The following is a 16,999-nucleotide window of genomic DNA, read 5'->3' as shown; positions in this document are numbered from 1 at the left end:
AAGTGGTAACGTATTTTGTAGTGGAACAAGTAACGTATTTTGTAGTGGAATTAGTGTTTATCATAATTTGAGACTTGTAAATTTAGTAAAGACTACAAAAATGCATTTGATGGTAAAAAATTTTCAAAGACACTAGCTTACCTGTACAAAAAAAACTTTGCATGTTAAATGGTCAATTACGTTTACATTTCATACTTACTAACATTTTTATTCACTTCAGTTTGTTATGAGACAAAATTATGATTAGGAATAATATTAATTGTATGAGTAACAAACGCATCCATTACCAATCTCAGTTTTGATAATACGTTTATCTTTATCATAATTCTAAAAGAAATGAGATAATTTTTACATGTATACTTCTAGTGTCACGTTTTCCGCACCACACTATTTTCCTATACACACCACGTCCTGTTCTTAAGCACGTAAACCTAAACCGTTAAGCTTCTTGCAGCTATGTTTGTAAATATACCGGAAAACTTTGAAGCAAAACTTATATATTCTTTCACATTATTTATCATATCAGCAATCATGCACTTTAAATCGTTTTCAAAGTTACACATTTTATTTGTTCAAGACGCGGGCTGTTACATCTTATCATAAAATCTCAGAAATAACTGTAAACATTTTTTCCGCTACAATAATTTCTCTCATTCTACACCGATTAATGTATAAAACAATTATTTTGACAGCCGGATATTTATTTATGTGTGGCAGGCTTCACTTTGCATCAATATTTACAGATGTTATAAGTGATTATTACGCATGCAACTTTTACAGAGGTAGACCTGAAATGCAATGTATCATTTCTGGTTAGAGAAGAAAAATACAAATACATAACCATTTGTAATGTTTATCAGCATATTTAGTTGTAACCCGAGATCGGGACTGGAATTGGTTTGTTAACTACATTTTTAGTTCTTCAGTAAGTGATGTATTATTAGATTTCTATAATGACCTGCCTATTAAATGTGAACCTTTTCTTACTTTCAATTCGTATATTCTTACGTTTTATGGAAAACTGGAAAACATGAAGCTATATAAAGCTAAAATGTAAACTTGTTTTAGTTTTTCCATATCAATAGAACATCTCACAGAGACACTTATTTGGTTGTTCGAACTTAAAAGCCAATATTATACTCTTATGTATGTGAATTAAGGAATAACATAATGGAAGTTTTGAAATATTTGCGTATAAACATTGCAAACAAACAATGGAAAAAGAACAGAACAGCAAGCGGTACAAGAAAGGCGTATGTATTTAAGAAAACAATTCTAGACCTTACAGCTGAATCAATGCATAACAGATGAATGACGAAATATTACAACTAGAATTCACGTAATTCAGCGTAAATTTACAATTATCCTTGTAAAATAGATAACCCTATCATTACATCATACCTGGACTGCTCACTGTAAACATAACCTTCTGTTTCCTCACAGTACAAACATATATAGTCCCCTATACACAGGTACTCTCCCATCACAGGGTCCTGACCAAATTCATTCAGCTGAAAATAGAAAGATGAAAATGGAACTTCATATTTTTTACCGAGATTCCTGAACTAAAACTAGAAACTTTCAGTCACAAAAATCAACTAAAATAACAACAAAAATACAATTTGTACATTTTGCAATATTATTGTTGTTAGGAGAACTGGATGCTATTTTTAATAGTCAGATCGGTTGCATTATATCGAAGACGCGGACGTCTTTCATTAAATTTTGTTTGGTTGATTATTTTATTACCTGATTGGTAGAGAAAAATATGGTTTTAGTTTCGTACTTTAATTTATTTGACCATTTTTTCACAATTATTACAGACCAAACCTGCCAAACACAGTCTATACTAAAATAGCCTTACTATAAGATGCTATATATTAGACTTACAGACGGCTATAATAGGTAGTTAGGTAAATTATAGACTACATTTACACATAAACGAACGTTTGATATACAGCAAATGTAATAGAACCGACACTACCAGGTAAAACAAATGCATAGCAACTTTTTTTTCTCGGAACATACTTATTATGTGCCATATTATTATACATACTTACAGCACACTACTTGACAGAATATTGCGAGAAACAGATTAACAATTATCGTTTTTTTGTGTGTGACAAAGGTGGTGAGGTAACTCTTCCACATACATCGGAGACAAAAGTTATATAAAACAGAACAAAATAAAAGGGCATTGAATAGATTGATTTTACACGAGAAAAACGTGAACCTTGATTTCCACAAATATAAGTCTTAAATGTTAAAGTATATTTTCATTTTCTATTATCTTACCTTTTGTAATGTATCGAAATGAAAATAAAGAAACCAAGAGTTTTGTTTTCAATTCTAGAGACCGCAAAATAATTATATAACCTCAAATGAAAATTGAATTCCTTTGAAATTATGGCACACAATACTGCCAAGATATGTTTTTATTGAGAACGTAAACAAACATGATCATGCGTGGTTCTTCATTGAGAAAAGAATTATCAGGGGACGTTATTAATTACACATAAATCTGCTGTCTGCAGAAACCATCAATACCCTCACGAGATTTTTTTGCAGGGAATATCATTGTACACTTGGGCATTTTTTCTGTTGGTTGTATGTATATACGAAGTAATACAATCAGCTAGCAATAAATATAACTTCTTAATGTACATTGACAAGGAATAAACAGGGTGTCCGCTTTTTGGTTGTGCAAGCATATTTGACTTAAAAAATACATTTTGAAATAACAATATTGGCAAAAAATATAATATATAATTATATTAACCCTTCAATTGTGAAGTGAATATGCCCGACTTTAACTTTAGGACAGTCCATTCAAAGTTTATGGGATTTCAACAATCAATATACATGTATTGTTATGCTGACAGGAAATCACATTAGCTTGCTGTAACCATTTCTTATCAATGTATTTTATCCTATCACAAATCATTGAAATAAAATACATTCAGAATTAAACGACTGAAATAAATAAATATTTATATGTCTGATATAAATAGAAAACTGGTTCATGGAAATAGCCGTACCTTTTTTTTAAAATTACTATTATCATATGAGCAGACTCCGTTGCTTAAATATAGAAGAAAAAGGAAAATAGAAGAAGAAAAAACATTCAAAAACAAAAGTTGAGAAAGTTTATTTTACTTCTGTCTAAATAACAACAACAGTGTAAGTAAGCGCATCTTTCAGTTAGAGAAGACTTTGTCTGCTGCGAAAATTAGTTACACGTGTACCAACAGACGAGATTATAAAACATTCATTCTTAAAGATTTTATAACTATTTTGTAGGAGTACCATTAATATTATATTATGCAGGTGGGTGTTGAACTTGGCATCATTTAGTATAATTGTATTAAGTTAATCTTTGCCGGTGTACAGGCTGGTATATCTAACTCTAGTGTAACGTTACGGCGGAAACGAGGATATGTTGAGCTTAGCATAGAGCTATATATTCCCAAGTGTGATTTTATTCTTTTTTCTTGTATATTACATACAAATCATATTCCGTAGGATTACGAAAACTTATGCTTTTTCTTTTAAAACCTTTTCCCATAGTAGCGTATGACTTTAAAACTTCAATCATAACGGTTAAAATAACGTCCTTCTTAGCACGCAATGCGCACGAGAATGACGTCATTTAGATAAATCTTAAATAAACATTATAATTATAATAAACCTTATACTTAGAGTACTTTTTTGAAAGACCTGGGAACCTATTTATGTATAGAATATGTTTAAGTTACTGTTTCTAAATACATGAACAGATATATAAATACGTAATTCTCAACCAATTTAACAGTTAAAATAAAAAATTAAGACAATATTTCTGAAAGAAAAAAAAATACTGTACTAACGATATGAAACAATCTTTTTCATTTACATTGATCATTGTTATGCGTTTAAATAGACGCAAGGAACTGTTAGAACAAAATATATGTTAACGAAGTTATAAAAACTTAATTAAAAGTATTTAAGCCTTTTACTTTTTAACCATTTTGTGTGACACCTCTAGATTTTCTCAAACACATTTAAAAGGAACGAACCTCATTGTCAGTATTAGGAGATCTTGTATGCCAGGCCTTCATCCTCATTTTAACACCTTATTCCCTAAAAATATTCCCTTGTGATGCCTTTTTTACTTATACATGTATTAAACACATTAAAATATCCGAGGTATAGTGTTTAAATCCAATGAAATAGATTTTATTATATTAAGAAACGCGTGCTTTTATTATTATTAAATACAAATATACACGATTTTAACCATCTGAAAAACACAGACCGATAAAAACATTTTTATAAAAACACATTTTTTTTCGTAAACGCGCACTTTCGAAAATTTAATATAAAATGTCACGTTTCATGTAAAATTTTTATATTTGTAAGTTGATGTAATTACTCATATTTGTGACATTAATATATGTCATCAATAACGAGACAATCATTGTCTTGATTAAAACTGAAAACATTAAATCTGAAAAAATGACTATTATAAAAACAATTTCAAACAATCTTTTCAATAACCTTGATTATTGTTCAAATAGACGCAATGAACTATTAGAAAAAATATACTTCATCGAAGTTGAACTAAAAACTAAGTTTAAAGCATTTAAGTGTTTTTTTCCTTTTAAACATTGTTTTACCAAAATTGTGCTTATTTGTTCAAATATCTGGTCAAACAAACAAACTTTAACAGTCATGTTGTTTTGCATTAACAGTTTAGTATCCAAAGAAATTGCTCGTATTTGACCGTTACGAAAGACTATACTTATACAATTAAATTTTCATTAGGCGATATACAGTTATATCAAAATCCGAAACGTGCACATCCAAAACGCTTGAGAACGGTCAATTTTTGCGCAATATAAAGTATTTTTCTTTAAAATCCATATCGTTTTACTCCGGTCAAAACGTCGTCAACAAGGCTTTTTACATTTCATGTTAAAATCCAAAAATTGCTAAGCCGGCCACAATCGTAAACTAGTTTTGATATAGAATTGTCTCAAAAATGATATTTTTTCAGCAATCTATTGTGCTGTGAAGATAATAAGCCTCAGAGGTGCCCAGCTGTTCTAATAAATAACAATAGCGGTAAAGAGATCTTTCATGACATAGTTAGAGATAATTGTATTGAATTATAGACGCGATAATTGTTGATTTTATCTAGGAATTATTATAAGATCAGATTTTTATCGCGGGAAATCAGTATAATCATCGATTATTTGTACTTTCAGCGTTTCGCCCTGGGATAACTTGACCTCATATCATAATCTGTCCAATAATGCATGTCCTTAATATATGCACTTTGCTGAACTTATTTTAGGATGATAAATCTCGAAAGTCACTTATTTATGAGTGATCTCCCTTTGCAAAGCCTCATTAATTTTCAGTAGAATATTTCGAATATAATAATTTTATATTATGGTGGGCAAAACACCATCTACCTTGACTTTGTTAAAGAGAATTATAAACAATATTTGTAGATTATCTACGGTTATAGCAATTAAAACCTGTTCCGTCATCGATAAAGAACATATTGTCCAGAAAGTTTGAACATGACACGTCAGCAATATTGTTCTGTTTATACAGTATGACTATAGTTTACTACCGCATACATATTGTTTATGTTTTATAATTGCAGTGTGAAGCTTCATCATGAATTCATTGTATTCCTGACCTACGCAAAACCCGAGACATATTAATCAACAATTTTTTTTTTCAAAATAGTTGTTATTGATTTAGTTTAAATATTTTATTACAGCTAGTTTGTGATAAAAAGCCAGTTCCACAAATGTTGATATGAAATGAGGACACATGAATATAACCGAGCATTACTCAAACCCACCCCTGTGTTGAGGGAAAGTCATCTTTAACCATAGCCACATAATATAAAATTGGGCATACGTTCATGTTTTCTTACTTCTGGAGTGCCGCCGTGATACAATTGTACACATTATTTCAAAATGGCATAGAAAAACAAACATTGTGTTTGAAAACTACTACAAAAATATAAATATAGTTTTGAACAAGTATTAGCATAAAATGTGTTTTTCATCATATTGGTATTGGAATATATATATATTTTTTTCACATATATTATTAGAAAGACATGTATATATACATATACGAAGATGAACTAGTACATGCACTAACATTTTACCACTCCGGTGATCGGTGAATTCATTATTTATTTATATTATAATAACAAGAACCATCATGGACATAACTTAATAACTGTTATCAAAACAAAATCGGAGAAATACAGCGCCTTATCGTATACCTTTTGTTTTCCAATATTTGTATGCACTGTACAGTCTCTTTATACAACTATGTATAAAACTGCTATCTTTCAGACATATCTTACTGGTTGTCAGTCTGATACTTATGCAGGAAAATGCACTTCAAGAAAGTATGCATGGTAAATAGTTTGTTCATTGGGTCAGTAAGGTCATGTGATTTTCCTGAGCGACAACGCTACTGTTAGATAGAGATTCCATTGAAGTTAACGTGAACAATGTTAACTAAAATGGTTTATACAATAGTACCAATTCTAAATTTCTATCAACTGTAATTCTTTAAAATATTAGCGTACAAGATTAAACGATATTAATCTACCTGCATTTTATTTTCTTAGAAACAGATTATGCCTTTTTGTGTTTTTATGCTTTTTTTGTGTGTTCTGTTCAGTTTCAAATAAGTTAAACATTGTTATAGTTTGCTTTCGTTGCTTTCTGGCAATTAGTACAGATGTAGTGATTTAGCATTATGCATTGAAGTCAAAATACTATTTTTTATAACAAATGAAATCAAATTCAGCTCTACTTCCTTCAGGTTATTAGAATTTATCATTCTCTCAAACCATCATTTCAACGATATAATATTTATGTTTGCCGTTTCTTAAGAAGAAGTCGTTATTCGTTTCAGAGGAAAGATGTGCATACACTTACAACTGTTACTTACTACATAACATACATATTTTATAAATATTACTACTGAGTAAAGCTTTAATTTTAAATAATTTTGCAATACACAAATTGATAGGTAAAAGAAAATCATCGTGTTTTTTTCCCCGCAAATTTCTTTATAAACAATCAAAAAATAACAATCATTAAAACATTTACTCTGTACAAATACCATAGACGTGTTGAATCAATTCTAATCTTAGTATAAGTACCAATCTTTAATATACTGATATTCTATATCATTTAAACAAATGGCATTATAATACTTGTGTTGTATTTAGATAGTAAGAATATGGCAACTGGTGTCATATTCTTATTAGAATATGAACACACCAATGCGAAATAACATATTATGCCAAATTACACCAGAACATGTAAACAATTAACCTTTAATTAATAGTCAGCGTTAAAATTATACACACACTTCCTGTTACTGTTAATATTTGAGTCCTTTTTCATTTTTCATCAATTCACACATGAATTATTTTTATACATAACGAACATGCGTAAAGGTTTACGACTCATTATCCATTGGTTAATTTTAATTGATGTTTCTGGTTTCAAGGTCCAAATGAGTAAACAAATATCAAACTATCAAACTAATGTAAATATCATAATGTTAAATAAAGTATTCACATTCACAGTTTATTTTGCGTATTGCATGCGCCTAAATTTACTTTTATCCATTCATTTTTACCCAATTATTAACGAAATAAGGCATAATATTGGATGTTCTGACATATCATTGGCACATTACTTGAACAATGACTCTTCTTAGGGACATTAGCTATATATTTACCGGTCTCTTTCAAGATCATAGTGAAAAAGGGAAACGGTGAAGGCGGTCGAACACGGCAATATTTTTTTTTTACTTGACTTATTATTACTTATTGAAACACGGCATTAAAAGAAGCTGTCATAAATGTTATCTTTTTAGCACGTCTTTGACTGACAAATCACAAACACCTTTCAACATATGAAGAGATAAGGTAAATAAATAGCTTTTTGTGTCCAAGAACCAGTTAATGACCGCGGTGTGTGTGTTTTGTAGTTTAAAATGTTTTATCTTTAGGGTTATCATCAAGCAAACAAATAAAGTGAGATATTAGTATTTTAGATAAATCCGTTCAAAAGGTCATTGTTGAAGGTCTTTAAGGAACATGGTTTTAGTGTTTCGTTCATGGTTTGAATGCAACCTATTTCTGATGCAAAACTATGAGATACAGCGTGTCTTCTTAAAATAATGTCTTTATCAGTTTTTTCTGGTATACAGTCTTCATAAAACCGTTTTAAAATCTAAGGACGTTTTTAAGTTGTATAATATTCTTTTTTAATGTTGAATATTTGCCGAAGCTATTGTGGGTTTTAACGGTATTATTATATTATAATAACAAGAACCATCATAGACCTTCTAACTGAACTCCCAACAAATAAATTTCATCTATAAATAGCATACTATTTATGTATTATCTAAAAATATACAGTGACAATATTTTATAATACAATATGATAAGGTATATTTTCATGGCTGATTCTTTACACATTTTAATTGCAGAAGTTGAAAGCGAATTAATTTGTCACGGGAAAAAGTATTCCTAAAATATGTCTTTGCACAGCCTTACCTTTAGGTTTTCATGACTCCCAACTTGGGGCGACAATGGCGGTGGTTTGATCGACATTGATCGATTTCTATCCATATTTTCGATTGTGAATTTGTTCAACACAAGATAAATAAATCAACTACACTATACGTTCTATTGTTTATATTCAATATTCATCAAAGTAACACATGAAAAGCGTTTGTTTAAAACAACACTTTAAAATTTTTTATTAATTATTTTTTTGAAAGATGGTCATGTGACTAAATTCCATTGCTTCCTTTTAACACTTAAGCTCTATTGTTTTCTATAACCTAATAATTTGTAGATCTAAGATACACTTTACTTCTTATCATTATTTTTCTATTTACATTTTTACACTTTAAATACAAGTGAAGACCAGGGCTCTGCGAAACATACACGTCCATGTTCTCTTGATTTTCAATCTCTTTCTGACGACGAATAACAAACGCCAAATATAACTTATGCGAAGAAGATATCGCCGAAAGCACAGTTAAGACATTTGTTTGATTACGTGTTTTGGCAAAACAATTGTAACAAATGGTACAGGTATATTAGTTAAGCTCCCTTTATTGACTACTTTAGTGCAACAAAAACCTTAACGACATATCCGATTTTTATTTAGCAATATCTTTCGTTCATCATATTGTGCAGGGCCACGTTTGATGTATTTTGAAACTGCATTTAATTATCTCATTATGTAATGATAGTTGCCTCTAACTATTACAAGCTAATGAAGTATTAGCACGTATTACTCTGATGATGTTTTCTAATAATGTTTCTACACCGAGACACATTAAGCAAGCATCGCAAAAGAGGCCCGTCCAGTTTGCACAGCAAAGATAGCTCTACATCTTCAGAGTCTGCTCCGCTAGTTCAAATCTTGAGAGCAAAGCATAAAGTTACACATTGCCCAATGACATAAAGCATAAATTACATAACGAAGTGTTCTCTTTAAGTCATTTGTAATGAATGCGAAACTGGTTTAAATAACACCCCATTCTCACAGAACGTAGCAGTTTTAGAGGTTCAGCTAATGATTTAATGCATCTAAATATACAAGTTTTCTTAGGCAGGAAAAACTACTGTTCGAATATATCATAGGTTTGCCATTATCACCTGCAATAAACTCTGACAACTGTATTTTCAATTCAATCAAATTAAATCAAGTTATGAATATGCTTTATTACGGTCAAGAACATCTTTACAAATACTTTTATGGATAATACGCGATATTAAATACATTTAAATCTTTTATTTTCGATAACTGCCTATTGTTCTTGGTTTTATATTCGTGTGAACAAACACCTACAAAACGTGTTATACAATAACTGTGTCAGGTATATATGCGAAATCAGTACCTCATAATAATTGCTTTGAAAGACAGAATCTGTAAAAAGTATGAGCTCTACATATCAAAGAATATAGGCAACATAACTTTTTGAAGATGTAGATAATATATGACCGTTTTATGTCCGTATATGCTATATGACCAGATATAAGTTTGGAACATATCTTCCATCATGAATAAATATTATCTTGATGATACAAAGTTAAAGAAAATCATCAATACTCGTAGATTCACATAAAAGTGTACAACAGGTCATACGTTAAGTATATGATTGGCAGTAACGGATGTACTGTACATGTTAACATGAAATAAAGCCATCATAATGTCTAAACACCGGACTTTTCTTCTCCAATATGTTTTCAGTTAAAAGATTGTTTATTACTTATTGTACATTTTACAACCTAAGATAGTTGTATTCGGGTTCTGGTGTATATAATGTACAGGAAGTCTTGCAGAACCATACATAAAAAGATTAGTTAAAGAGATAGTGACCAGTATTCGAGAAAAAAAAGGTCAAAAGAAACAAAGTAAAAGCTATAATTTTCTGTTTGCAGTAGGAAAAATACTTAAAGATCTTACAACTATGCAAAGTTTTCTTGTCGGTATCGCGCATAAAAGACGCAAACGGCTTTATTTCGAAAAGGAAACAAAAATTAGGAAAAAAGAAGAAAAAGAATTTAATTTAATAATTTGGAAATAAAATTTCAACATAACATTGTTGCTCCTTGACATTGAACTTACCTTTTCTTGACTTGCCATCAATGGCGACTGTGGCGGTTTAATAGACATTGATCTGAGCCTATCCATTTTAATTTTACTGTCTTTGATAATAAAGTCTTATATAGTATTTATTTTTTTTATCAGCATATACATGTAATATACAAAGTCAAACACAAATTTCCACTTATTAACTCCTCGTTGACCGTTAAAATTTCATTGATGTCCTAGTAAAACACATATATTTTTACACAAAATGTTGTTATCAATTTGAAGGCAACACCATCATACATTAAACAGTTTAAGTTTTCTTGCCATCAACTGATCGAACATTACGTCATGTCTTAACACTTATTTTTGAATGTCACATTCTTTAAAATCAATTTTGTTCAGTTCTCATTAAACTTGCATTGCCACATTTATATAATTACAATGTTCAGAAAATTAATATTATACAGATAATTTCAAATCTGAGATACAACAGGAAAGCGTTAATCAAGCCACTAATAGTAACCGAAGCGCAATTTTATCTGAGAAAATACAAAGATGTGTGCCGACAATCCTACAAAAATGCTTGTGTTTATGATATTACAAAGAGAGAAAAAAAACTGATTATTTGTGTATTATGTACGAAAACAGAAGGAATCCACAACAGAAACAAACATATAATAATGACACTACTTTTGTTTACTTTGAGAAGAGGTAGTTGATATTTTGCTACAGCTGTGGAGCACAAATATACTCTAATTGCTTATCATTGTTAATGCCTAACCTTTTGTTCAAAGTCACAGCTGAAATTAACATGATTGCTATATCACCACAGATCCAAAATATCATAGGAATTTCATCTCTTTTGACTACATATAAAACTATGTCAAAGAGGTACGAATTTGTACTTGCAACTATGTCAATATACAACTTGTTACATGATATATTTTAAACAAAACTGTGGAACACTTTTAAATTTCATTTCCAAATCGAATCTGTGATCTAAATATGATGTTTGTCATACCTCTTAAGATATCTCCTTGTTAAGATGTTTTAATTCTTACAATGTCTAGTATTTAGTGATGTAAAATGTTATCCCATAGTTTTGATTTATTTGGTTGGTTCTTATTCTTAATTTCAAAACATTTAATGCTGTCGATAGAATACAGTAAGTGTAAGCTATGTCATCAAAAATAAATTCAATCAAACCAAATAATATTTATCTTTTTGATTTTGTGTTTTATTGATGTCGAGGAATCGTACCTTTTATTTTGATTTATAGTGTCTTATCTTGCATGTAGCCCAACAAATTGTGCGCCAAGGCTTTTTATTATAAAGACGACAGTCGCCCTTGGCAAAGACGGACATCTAAGTAATATCAGTTTGTAAAATCGGTCGGTCTTGAAGTCGATATATTGAGACAAGCATAAAGGCTTTTACACCTAGAGGGTTTCCTTTGTTAGTTTGAGAACCGCTTTCGCTAAGCGTTTAAATAGTGTATAATCAATAGTTCATACTACTTTATAAATCAACAAATGGCCATAGGACACCATTATGATTAATTTCTCTGTAATTATTAACCTTTTTTACGACTCCAGTAAAAGAACGTGTATTTAAGATCGACAATTAATCAAACTTTATTGCAACATACAAGTATGTTACGGTATTTCTCAAGACAAGAAGCTATATTGTATACCTATAACTTTATATTGTTGTTTTTATTAAATATTTCCCAAACTCTTATGTCAGTTATAATTAACAGGATGCTGGAGGTATTTCGAACTTGTGTCGGTATTTCTTAAAATTGTAGCACATTGTCTTGACGAAAATATCGTATACTCAGTTTGTAGGTAGCAAAATAAAAACACGAAGGTTTATTTATTAAAACGTCAATTTACAAAATAAGATGATAATAATAATAACAACAACACCAACAACAACACCAAAACCACTACCACCACCAACAACAACAATAACAATAATACAACAACAACAACAACAACAATAAAAATAATAATAATAATAATAATAAAAAATAATTAATTAGAAAAGTAAAATAATCAAGAGTAAAAAAACAACAGTACAATTTGTTTGTTTGTTTGCAACGAAATTAACTGTGGATTGATCATAGGTTTACATGGTTCTTCAAATGCTCTATAAACCATACTGGATATATCGTACATCAATATAGGTAAACAACGTCAAAACACCTGAGCACTTAAAAATACATCAACAATAGCATTTGTAAATAAGCTATTTGTTTTTTAATCTACAAAAGTGCTTACCAAGTCTCTCCTTTGATCTAATTATAATATTGCTTACTGCGAGGGAAATCAAACACATTTTTATCGAAGCTGATAAAGTTTCTACTTTTAAAAACATAATTTTTATAAAAATACACGCGCTAATAATATTATAATAATTTTATCTGAAGTAATTTTATATATGAAACAAAACAGTAAATGAATTAAAACAAAAGAAATGGATTTGCTCTTATAAAAAGACAAACGATTTCTTTTTCCAACAACTGTTGTATGCTTACATTAACTTTCAAAAATGGATTTATGATACGTGAATACTATTCTTTCCCAATACTAAACATGCAAGTTAAATATTAAAATATTGCATTGAGTTGCGGCTTTCAAATAGAGGACACGTGTATTGTATCATTTAAAACTCACTTGATTCAGAACTCTACAATTACAAACAGTCAAATTGAATACTATGATAAAAAATGTTGTTCTTTTTGCCAGCATACTCTTTTAGCAACAACATAATCTTTGCCAAGATCTTTGTTTCTGACGACATAACAACATGTTACAAATAAAACATCAAATACATGACATGTCAGTCAGACTTCTATACTTTCTATATAGCTTTCATCTATTAATGTTTATTTACTCACCATCTAAGTGTAATGTTAAGTGAAATAAAGTATGGTCGCAATTATAATACATTTATATAGTCCTGATGTTTTATGTCGTTAACATCATTTATTCATTATCTCAAAGCATAGAGGGCAAATATAAAAAAAGTTGAAGATCAAACATATATTCACACAGAATAGATAAAAAGAGACCAATAACATTATTACTATGTGATAACTGATTTACGTTTCCCAATCAAATTTTTATGTACACTTGAACACCAAAATAATTTTATTAGGAAAGAAAATATCTACTCTATAAACTATCAAAAGAACGTCGTTCAACACACATTAATAACATTCTCTACTAGGCTTGGTAAGTTTTATGCTAGGTTTAATGTCGATACTGTAAAGAAATCAAAAACTGCCATATTTTGTACATGTATGTTTTTGTCTCATTAACTTGTTAATTTCGTATATTTGTTGTTAAAAACTTATATTATCAATTCAGTAAGTAATTTTGGATATTTATCTACCTAAAATGTCCTTTAATTCAACTTGAAGCACTGCTTATCTTCTTATTTTTATGATTTTGTTCAACAAACACTGTAAATTTCATGGAGGCAGCCATTTTGGTTGTTATTGTTGTTAACAGTCACAGAAATAATTACGAATCTGTGATATTTACTAAGATAAGGTTTAAGGGACCTATCTAAGAACCAATATGTTCTCAAACTTATCTAGCTAGCATTAGATTTAAATACATAGCATATATAATTGTGATTTTAATACTGTTTCATTCAAACACAGTGAGAATTTTTACCGTTCAATCTGAGCGTCTGCAAACCGCTACACTTCGAATAGTTTTTCCACGATTGTAATAGAAGTATTGCATAGTTTTAGAAGTTTTATATATCAAAACATTTGTCTTGAAATAATCTATCACTCTAGATGTATAAGCACTGATCATATTGTTTATGTTAAACATGATTTGTAATAAGTTTGACTGAACGTCCGTTGAAGGGAACGGTGTCCTGGAATTCCTGCCAGTCGCCGTTCTGCAATTTCATTGGAGAACGGCAGCCGGTACAAATCTGATTGGTCACTAGGAACACACCTTCCTCACCGGGCATTCAGTCATTGGTCAAATTTAATCACGTGGTCACATCTCAGAAGCCTATATATTGGCTGGATTCAAGATGATGTCAGTATCTGCGTCTGCTTTCAGACACGTAAATAACTTAAGAGCGGCAAATACAAATATAAAATCTAGTACAAGTAAGTCCCTGGTAAACAATTGTCCTGAGCTGTGTCCACAAATGATTAACGTTTACATATAACTATTGTTGATAAACAGTCTATATTTTCTAGACTTAGTGATGTACAGTTCCGCTTTAGATCTATATAAGAGACGAAAGCTTAACGTTATTACTATATTTATGAAGTATTAATTAACGCATTATAGATGTTAAATAAACTGAGAACTTTTTGATCAAATCGTTTATATTAGTTGCGTTTTGTGTTTTCACCTGACACCCGCCGGCCGTTACAATTTGGTGTCAGAAGTGCAGATGTTAATTGTCAAAAACATCGCGGACGGATTAATTAAGCGGTAGTTCTGGCTTAATAATGTACACGGATTGATAGTAATATCGCGCTTTGAACATTTACGGTGTAGATCTATAGAAATAGATTAAATTTAAATTGGTTTATATAATGCTAACTTTGAACTGAAAATAAAATTAGATACGATCAAATGACAAGAAAATAACATTTTTAATAATTGGGCTTACAATAGGCGCTATTTTATAGCATTAATCAGAATAGGTATATCAACAAAATTTGATTTATTTTTATTTTTGAATAATTGGACAATGGCAGAAAACTCAGATTCTGAAGTATTTTTCAACACATGTAACCAACATAACATAAGTCCTAGACAATATGATACTGGTGAAAATCGTGATATTATCAGTAGTGACAACAATAATACAGACAATAACAGTTGTATTTTAAATAGGGCATCTGATAGGACATCAGAGCAATTAAGTGAGGTTGAAGACCACCAAATTTCAGATAATTGTATACCTTTACAAAATGGCAAATTAAGTTGTCATAAACAACCAAGATCTAATACAAGAATGGTCAGCGAATCTCCAAAGTCTGACAATTCACATAAACATAGAAGGCGCCCTCATGGATCCCATAGTAGACGCAACCAGTCTAGATCAAGGTCGTCTAGGTACCATAGACAGACCGGAATACGTTACCGTTCTAGTTCATCTGACATGAGCCCTAGTCCAATGCGCTCTCCCAGATCACATAATAGACATTATCAGTCTAGTCCTTCACCTTGTTACCAAAGGCGAAGTGAACATCATCACAGAAGTCAAAAAATACCATTCTGGGGACAGACGCTATCATCTTGAGAGACCTCAAGAAAGATTTGAGCACAGACAAGATTACAGACAAAATATTAATCATAGTAACATTTATACAGGTGGTCACACGCATCATGTTGATAACTTTGAAAGGTGCCAACCACCTCACTCTTACCGTCCAAGTAATTCTTCATTGCCAAGTTTGAAACCCGAACCATATTCTGGACATGAATGTTGGGAAGAATATTGCTCACATTTTGAAAATTGTGCTGAGTTGGGTAATTGGACAATAGAAATAAGGTCCTATTTCTAGCGGCATCTCTTCGTGGCCAGGCTCGAACCTTTTACATGAGTCTAGATCAACATCAGCGTCAAGACTACAATTCACTGGCATACCAGATGCAGCACAGATTTGGCAGCAGTATTCATGCTGGTAAATGGCTAAACATGCTTGAGGCAAGGCAGCGAAAACAAGGCGAGAGTATAACTGCATTATGTGATGATATTCGCCAACTCACCAAGAAGGCATATTATCAACTTGATAGCAAAGCTCAAGATGCCATAGCACTTAATCATCTGTATAAATTGATACCAGTTGAAATGAAATGTAGGTGCATTGATAATAATTGCATCACTTTGCAAGATGCTGCCGCAGTTATTGATAGGTATGAGTCTATCATAGGCGAGGCTGAAAATAAAAGCTCTAGGAATAATGTTCGTGCTATTGATACAGCTGGTGTTGACACTAACATTTCCAAACTTCTTCAAAAATTAGATTCAAGGCTTGAGAGACTTGAACATGCTGCTGCCCAATCTGCTGAAAAAAGACCAACTGCAAGGCCCAGACCTACTCGTCATTGTTATACTTGCAATGCCACTGACCATCTGTATAGAGATTGCCCCTCAAAACCCAAATATCCAAATTATCAACATCAGATGAACCCAACAAATCAAGGCAAAAATTTACCTGTAAATTTGGGAAACGGAAACTTGTCGACCCAGTAGGCCATGAGCCGACAAACGAAACAAAAAGGCCTGATGAAGTTAATATTCAATCAGATACTGTAAGAACAGGCCATATATTAGATAAGAAATGGGATAAT

At 30.8% G+C, this 16,999-nt stretch overlaps 1 protein-coding gene across 18 annotated transcripts in view; it reads right to left on the bottom strand.

The window, feature by feature from the left end:
* Nucleotides 1-16,999, bottom strand: part of LOC132726064 (inositol 1,4,5-trisphosphate receptor type 1-like) — a 126,874-nt gene that overhangs the window by 38,266 nt on the left and 71,609 nt on the right. For 15 of the 18 annotated variants that reach the window (XM_060711325.1, XM_060711323.1, XM_060711308.1 and 12 more), the window contains exon 2: nucleotides 1,402-1,511. In XM_060711325.1, coding sequence (XP_060567308.1) covers nucleotides 1,402-1,484 — 83 coding nt within the window. In that variant the 5' untranslated portion in view covers nucleotides 1,485-1,511. Of the gene's footprint in view, nucleotides 1-1,401; nucleotides 1,512-4,055; nucleotides 4,188-8,596; nucleotides 8,948-10,685; nucleotides 11,189-16,999 lie in introns of those variants that run through there. The other 3 variants (XM_060711320.1, XM_060711319.1, XM_060711322.1) reach the window with 3 other exon arrangements.

This window comes from Ruditapes philippinarum, unplaced genomic scaffold, assembly GCF_026571515.1.
Source record: "Ruditapes philippinarum isolate M1 unplaced genomic scaffold, ASM2657151v2 ctg462_1_1_1_1, whole genome shotgun sequence".
NCBI lineage: Eukaryota > Metazoa > Mollusca > Bivalvia > Venerida > Veneridae > Ruditapes > Ruditapes philippinarum.
This window is presented reverse-complemented; position numbering and strand designations above follow the sequence as displayed.